Source organism: Alosa alosa, chromosome 16 (genome assembly GCF_017589495.1).
Source record: "Alosa alosa isolate M-15738 ecotype Scorff River chromosome 16, AALO_Geno_1.1, whole genome shotgun sequence".
NCBI classification, from domain to species: Eukaryota; Metazoa; Chordata; class Actinopteri; order Clupeiformes; family Clupeidae; genus Alosa; species Alosa alosa.
This window is the reverse complement of record NC_063204.1, coordinates 19830544-19838824: the sequence shown is the minus strand read 5'-3', so window position 1 is coordinate 19838824 and position 8281 is coordinate 19830544. Positions and strand designations below refer to the sequence as shown.

Here is an 8281-nt window from a genome sequence, read left to right as displayed (position 1 = left end):
GGTGCCAGGGTGCCAGCAGGCTGTTTGCGGAGCCGTAAATCCTCACACCCCGGCCCTCGGCTAAATTTAACCGGCCGCTCCCAACTTGTTGGGGGAAAAACTTTTATCCCCTCCACTGTCCCCATCTCTCTCTCTCTCTCGTTCTCGCTCTCCCTCCCTCGCTCACCATATTGCTCTTTCCCCTGTCAATCTATTTCAGTCTTTTTCTCTTTCTCTTTCCTCTGGCTTGATGACAGCAGCACACCACCTGCTGAGTCTTTTTCATCCTTTCATCCCATCAAGACCCATCAAGATGCCACCTTCAGATAAGCATGTAGGATGATGCAGACCTCAATTAGATCTCACTATCTTTGGTGTTCTGTAGCCACAGAACGAAAATGGAACAGAAATGTCCCATTTCCTTTCCATGTGCCTTATAGAACAAATTGCATCAAAATGGGTCCCCTCTGGTAGACTAGGATGGAAAATAAATAGTGTAAACTGTAGAATGTTATGTAAATGTGTTAAATTCACAGGAATTTATTCGCTTCAATTACTTGAAGACTGAAAGTGCAGCCTAATTCAGTATTACCATTAGTAGGTCTTTGTCAGCATGTTTCTGTATCAGTCTGTCTATATCAATCTGTCCTAAACCAATCAGTCATGATCGTATGGAAACACAGCAGCTGATTCAGGGTTCCATGATTGAAAACTGCATCCTCCATCTTTCATAGGAAACAAGAACTATCAAATATCCATTGTGTAATGTTGTAATTTATCTGTAATACTGTAAAACTCTATTTTTCTTCCTGATGAAACTCAATGATTCCTCAGATTCTATTATTAATGAACATGTGGCAAAATTATGAGCCCTGGGTGCTTCCTCCAAGGCAGTGAGGAGATGTAATCTGTTGCTGCTGAAGAGACTGGTGGCTTTTAATTGGTGGATGTGCCCTCCTAGTGACTGTATGCTCTGCTTTGCTTTGCTTTGCTTTGATTTGATCACAAAGTAAAACTCTACTTAGCTAATCTGGAGGACCCACATGTTTTGATTAAGTGCTTGATGAGTATATTACCCCTTGCCTGTGGTCTCTATCAGCCTCTATCAGCCCCTGCACCCCTGTAGAGAGAGGTATAGTGATATGAAGAGATATGATCTGCTGCAGCACCACGCTACAGAAGCGTTTGCTTCTTAATATGAGACGGTTCAAAAAGGCTCACAGTTGAATCCCCCTCGCTCGATTTTCCATCTCCAAAAGAGCCATTAAATGTCAACCCGCTGTGGAGGTAGTGATATCTGGATATGATCTGCTGCTGCAGTGCCACTTTACAGAGCCAGATGAAATGTTTGCTTTGCTCTGCTCCCTGTCTGTGTATTGGTAAATATGAGCTCTTCTTAGCTAAGCTAACATGCTTACGGATTTACACTCAACTTGTAAATGTTACAGGGTTCAATAGGGTTTTAAGTATTTGTTTTATGTAACAAAGAACATTGTTGGTCTAATGTACAAAATGCCTCTTTACTTTTCTGCTACAAAAAAGTCCATGATTTTTCATTGCTACTGAAGCACAATGATGACTGATGATGATGACTTTTTAGGACCTAAATAAGCATGGATAAGTTTAGTTTGGCTGTATGTTTGTGGGGGTAGTATCTCTCTTGGCATTCCGAGGTGTTTCATATTTCAAAAGAAAAGAAAGGCTTCCATGTGTTTGGAGCTTTGGATTGACAGTTCTTTCTGTTCTCTGTTCTCTCCTTCTTTTCTCTTCTGCAGCCTATCAGCAATGCCGATTTCATTGTTCCGGTGGAGATCGACGGAACCGTTCATCAGGTACAGTACAAGACTTCGCTTTTGCTTCAGATCGGGTTCTCTTTCACTTACATGCCTCTTTTTCCTGGTGATGTTGACTGGCTTCACTCATCGGCTCACATTTTTCTTATTACCTCAAACTGTGTCCTTAAGACTAGTGCTAATTAGTACAACCCGACAGTCCACTTAACAAACAGAAGAAAAAAATAAGAACACCTTGCATGATTACTGAACCATGATTAGGCATCTCTGTTGTTGCTTTGTTTTGAGCAAATCGAAAACTCTGGCGTGTACAAAAATATCTATTTTTTGCTTTACAGTAATATGTTTTTTTCTGTGGCTGTGGTTTTTTTTTTTTTTGGCATTTTCTTTTATCTTTCCCCCACTTCCCTTTTATCTGCCAGCAAGGCGTCAATGGGAGGGCCCAGGAGATGCAGCCCTAATCAGTCAGGCTGTGATCTGCTTTATCTGTATGTGTTTAAGATGCAGAAGCAGCAGGTTGCCCTTGAACAAGGTGACTTGACATTGTCACCAGCTAGTCAAATGTCAAGACACCAGATGCATACGAATGGGCTTTCAGTCACAGTGAACTCCTTGACTTGTATGCTTTTTGGGCTACATGGAGTGTGTGTGTGTGTGTGTGTGTATGCTCTGTGTGTGTGTGTGTGTGTGTGTGTGTATGGACAGGCCTAGCACAGCCAACCCGGCCATGTTGTGATTGCTCTTACCTGGTTCAAGTAATCCAGGATAGGCTGTGCACACTGAAGTCGGCCTGTTCTTGGTTACTTGCACTCGGTTTCAGCAGTTTGTCGTCTGCAGAGGAAGATATCAACTGTGATATTTAACTATTTTTTGTGGCCTAGGGAGACTAATCTCTGCCCAATATTAGCAAGTGCAGTGCATCGGTTTGCTTAAATTTGTTCAAAAACTAGATGAACCGCACATTATCTCCGCAAAAATAAATCACTCTTGTCAATGTGTCTCCATCTCCTACACCATCCTCCACTTTTGCATGTAAATGAGTGTGTGCATGTGTGTGTTTGCTTTTGTGTACATATGTGCAACTCTGTGTGTGTTCGCTTGTGAGTGTATGTGTGTGTGTGTGTGGGGTTTGGGCGGGCGTCATGTGTGTGTGTGTATCTGTGTGTGTGTTTCTTTGTGTGCGTGTATGTGTGCGTGATTTTTTGTGTGTGTGTATGCTTGTGTTTTTCTGTGTGTGTGTGTGTCTGTGTGCCTGCGTGCATGGATATGTGTGTGGGTGTGTTTATATGTGTGTGTGTGCTTGGTTATTTGTGTGTTTGTGTACGTCCGTGCGTGTGGGTTTGTACAACCCTTCACTCAATTCTATCATCTACAGGCCGATTGGGGTACAGTCACTAAATGTACACATAAATTAATTTATTGTATGGCCCCCCATGAAAGGAATACCACGAAACTATACCGCAAATGCATGGTTATGTGATGGGTTGAGATGGCCCCTTGAGACCAACGTGGACAAAAATATTGGTCCTCCTAGGCCCTACGGTTCTTGAGATATTCACAGAAAACTGTGTCCACCCTACCCACATTTCCGGGGGTCTGGTGCAGCAGGGAGGCAACGGATCAAGATGAAAATCAATGGTTCCGTGTCATCCTTGTGGGGCTACATGCCCACCCAGTTTCGTGCAGCTTGGTCTTTCAGTGTCCCGTGAATCGTTGACACAATTACTGAGGAAAATAAATAAATAAATCCGGAAGAAAAAAAAATCTGACTAAACCTATGACCGCCACTTTGCTTGTGGATTGTATACTAGAGAAATCAACAATATTGCGGTCATTTCAGGGCCAGGTCAATTAGCAGTATTGTTTGACTGAATCATTGTCCAGTATAGCTTTACAAACCTTAAAAGTGTGTAATATGGTGTTATTGTGTGCTTCACTGTTCAATTTCTTTCTGCACGCTACCCCTCTGACATATGTGTCATACATGTGTGCTGTCATTGCAGGTGTACGTCCTTAAGAGGCCTCACGTGGACGAGTTTCTGCAGAAGATGGGCGAGCTGTTTGAATGTGTCCTTTTCACAGCAAGCTTAGCCAAGGTTAGACTCCTTCCCAAGGCTAGAACATAAGAATAAGGGGCAGGTGGGTGGGTTGGGGGTGGCGCTGTTTTTTAGCCTTGCACACTCTTATAAGTCCTTACAAGTCTTTACAAACCCAGGGCCAAGGGCAGAAGGATTCTTCAGGAGAGCAAGAACTTTCTTTACTTCCAAAACAAACTGGCAAAACGTGTTTTTTCTAACAATAAATTCAGAGATTTCATACTAGTGTTTATTTGTTTAAAAACTACTTCTATACAAAGTTAGATTAGACTCAATGATGTGTTGGACCAGCTGGTCATGTCATACACTCTAAAAAATAATGGTGCCAAATTTGGTTATTCAAAGCCTTTTGTTGTGCTTCAAAGAATCCTCAAGGTAATAGTTTTTTAAGAAAATAAAAGGCAAACAAACATGAAAATAGTCTGTCTGAAGAACCATTTCCAATGTGAAGATGAAAAAGTCATGGTTCTTTATGGAACCATACCATACAGTGATGAAAAGAACCATTTAGGTACCTTCATTTTTAAGAGTGCATGAAACGTCCCCCCATCATGTGGTTCTCTGTTCTTTTGCGGTTCTGCAGTATGCAGACCCCGTGGCGGACCTACTAGACCAGTGGGGGGTGTTCCGGGCGCGGCTCTTCAGGGAATCCTGCGTGTTCCACCGAGGGAACTACGTCAAAGACCTCAGCCGACTGGGCAGGGAGCTCAGCAAAGTCATCATCGTGGACAATTCCCCCGCCTCCTACATCTTCCACCCAGAGAACGCTGTAAGCCAGCCACTTAAAGGATGGATGGATGGATGGATGGATGGCTAGATGAAGGGATGGATAGGTTTTTTAGGTGGAAAGGGTGCATAAGTATATGAAAAAGTGGAAACTTTAACAGTAACGTTAATGTGCTAAAGAAGTCATATATTAATCTCTTAAATGCTGTAGAGAGCCTCTAGGCTACATTGAAATATAGCATACAAAATACAATCACCTCCTCACTAATACAGCACTGTATCTTCTAGCACATTTGTGCAAGTTCACACAGTGCTATGACACTGTTTTTGTTTACACAGATGCATAATGCATAAGCTTGGCCACATTGGCCCTGTTTGTGCAATGCTAGCTGTGAGACAGTGAGTGCTCAGCCTAGGAGGCCAGTTTGTTCCTGTGGCGTTTTTTTCACTGGGCGGTGGAGCACCACGCTTGAGCCGTCTGGTCAGCAGGGTGGAGCTGCTTTGATGTGGCGCTGTGATATCGCTCTAACTCCTGCTGGCACGGCACGGCTGGCCAGCGGAGTCCACCTCTGCCCTTTCTGGCATGGCGGGGCCGGGTGCGGGGGCACATACTGCTCTGAGTGCCTTGGCACAGCCAAGCATGTCAAGGTCAGGAGAAGGATCGTTGTGCCCGTGGGTGGATAAGTCGAGTATTAATTCACTTTCCTGTCAGCTAAATTGAATAAGGCCACTGCGGAGAGGCTGGCATCAAACGTTTCATGTGACTAGTTTTGTGGTTCAGTACAATACACTGGGTGTACAGAAAAGGAATTTACATGGTAGGATTGCTCAATTTAACTGGTTAGAGCTTATGCAACCAGGAACTCTTACATTATATTAGTTACATTACATTACATTACATCATTATGTATTATGCAAGTATTTCAGTGTGTTCAACATTGATATTTCCTGTCCAATCTTGATCAGTCACAAATACAGTAAACCCAAAAAACCCTGAGAGGAGTAAAATACTCTTTTGGTCCCGTGAGGGAAATTTGGTCTCTGCATTTATCCCAATCCGTGAATTAGTGAAACACACTCAGCACACAGTGAGCACACAGTGAGGCACACACTAATCCCAGCGCAGTGAGCTGGCTGCTACAACAGCGGCGAGGGAGCAGTGAGAGGTTAGATGCCTTGCTCAAGGGCATTTCAGCCGTACCTACTGGTCGGGGTTCGAACCGGTAACCCTCCGGTTACAAGTCCGAAGCTCTAAACAGTAGGCCACGGCTGCCCCATTAGTACAGAGTACAGGAGACATTAGTACATTAGTACAGGAGACCTTGGTGTTAGGAGCATGTCATCTTCGGAACCACGGCAGTACTCTCAACCAATACACAGAGCATCAGGCTTGTATGGTGGTGTAAGCGTTGTGTTCACGGTGGCTTGTGGAACCCTTGTGATGTTTATGCGGGGGTTTCGTTAGTGAGGTTTCCCTCGCTCTCTCTCTCTCTCTCTAGGGGGGTGAGGGGAGGAGAGGGATGGGGCGAGGCAGGGGTGGTGGGATTCATCTCCAGGACTGTCGCCGCGCCTGGTGACGTCTCTTTGATGCGCCTCCTCATCCATTTTTTATTCATCCAGCCAGAGAGTTGGAGGAATTTCTGATGTGCTGATGTAACACAGCATAGGCGTGCGCCACCAGACTTCTCCCGCACTCTCTCTCTCACACACACACACACACACACACATTCTCTCTCTATTCTCTCTCTCTCTCTCTCTCTCTCTCTCTCTTTCTCTCTCATACACACACACACACACACACACACACAGAACCCTCTAATGATTACATTTGATACCGCATCAGAAGTCTCTTGGGTATGTGTGTGTGTGTATGGAAATATTGTACTGCATGAGTGGTTGTGTATCTCCTTTGTCAGCAAGGGGAAATGGGTTTTCATCATACTACACCTGACTGAACTAGGTTTAACATGCCTCGGCAATCAAGGCTTTTGGACTATCATTGAAGTATCTGCCATTTCCTTTTACACATTTATAATGACATTCAGTTATGCAATTCTGATTTTTTTTTCTGACCGCAAAGCAGTTTATGTAAAGTCAAGGCAATGACATACTCAGTAAAAACCTTTCAAACTTCCGTCAAAGTTCATACAGTACAAAAACTCTTCCAAAAAATGGCAAAAGTCATAAACACTGCAAAAAAAATTTCAAAAGAGTCACTCTGTGAGCCAAACTTGACTATCTCTCTCTCCCCTGACTGTGTCGACAGGTCCCGGTGCAGTCATGGTTCGACGACATGACAGACACTGAGTTACTGGACCTCATCCCCGTCTTTGAGGGCCTCAGCCGAGAGGCAGACATTTACACCGTACTACAGAACCTCCGGGCCAGGTAGCACCATCTCTGCCCACACCACCCCCTCCTCGGTCCGACCTCTTGACCGCTCTCCTCCGGCTCAGAGCTCTCCCTGAAGACAGGTCCGCTGGGCTGCAGCTCTGGCTAAGACTCGGTGTGTTCAGGCCTGCCTGAAGAGGGCGCCACTCTTACCCACAGAGCACGACAGCAGAGGCGGTGGCATACTCACATGGCCACACCCTTAAGGGGCGGAGTCTAAAACATCCTGCCGTCTGTGATCTTGGGACGCCAGTGAGACTGTTGGCATGGAGACCTGTACATACTATATGTTTCTAATTTTGACCTCCAGATGGGGAAAAAAGAACGAAAAACAGAACAACCTAATTTTTTTACCAGAGGGAGACAAGAGTTAAGTATCCTCTTAAGTCCTATATATTTACCAAAAAATAAATAAAAGTGAACAAAAAATCATATAAATAAACAAAAGCAAATTGCTATTTTCAGAGAGGTCTTGGAGACGTCATCTCGTTTCGTCCTCGCTATGCAGTCAGTCTCTCTCTCTCTCTCTCTCTCTCTCTCTCTCTCTCTCTCTCTCTCTCTCTCTCGATCACCAGTAGTTCCAACAACTGTGATTATATTCTCTTAACCCAACCAAGTGCCTTCTGACTGATCTTTATATGAGGATGATAAAAAAATGTTATGCTGCATATTTACAGACAAACTCGAACCTTTAAAAAAACAAAAATACACGAAAGAAGGGATGAAAATGTCTTTTGTTTGAAATCCTATTTATGAAGAGGACTTACAAAGTTCGATGCCACAAGTATCTAAAGAATATTTACTGATCGATGGCTTACGTTGACTCTAAGATTTGTTCTCAAATTTTGACAAAATATATTGTCTTATGATCATTATTATATGGTGTTTGCATTCATGGGCTAATTGCAATATGACTTATTATGAGATGATATGATATACAGTATAATGCGAAAAACAGCTGTATTTGTTAATCAACAGCAAGCCAATACAATTGCAATTTGATATGATTTCATCATGAAGAAAATGAACACTGCAGACGATGCAGTTTCTGAATTATATCCTGCATACTGTATGTTTAAATGAATCTATTTTGACCAAACTGTAAAACATATATCAATATATCCTAAAAGTGTAATTGAAAACAAATTGCAAGTATGTCAGAACTTAACAGAATAGTACATACAGTTCTTGAATCATGTTCCAGTGATAAGTGGCATTATTAAAATAAGTTGGTTCTCTGCTCTCTGCCTCAGTCTCTGTGTCTGTGTGTTTATTTGGGTGATGTATGTGACATCA

General features: G+C 43.3%; 1 protein-coding gene across 4 annotated transcripts in view; it reads left to right on the top strand.

Moving 5' to 3' along the window:
- The window catches only part of ctdspla (CTD (carboxy-terminal domain, RNA polymerase II, polypeptide A) small phosphatase-like a), a 42289-nt gene extending 34063 nt beyond the window's left edge, over positions 1-8226 (top strand). For all 4 annotated transcript variants that reach the window (XM_048265804.1, XM_048265803.1, XM_048265802.1 and 1 more), the window contains 4 exons: positions 1755-1811; positions 3776-3868; positions 4452-4637; positions 6861-8226. In XM_048265804.1, the coding sequence (XP_048121761.1) occupies positions 1755-1811; positions 3776-3868; positions 4452-4637; positions 6861-6986 (462 nt within the window). In that variant the 3' untranslated portion in view covers positions 6987-8226. The remainder of the gene's footprint in view (positions 1-1754; positions 1812-3775; positions 3869-4451; positions 4638-6860) is intronic.
- The last annotated feature ends 55 nt before the right edge of the window (positions 8227-8281 follow it).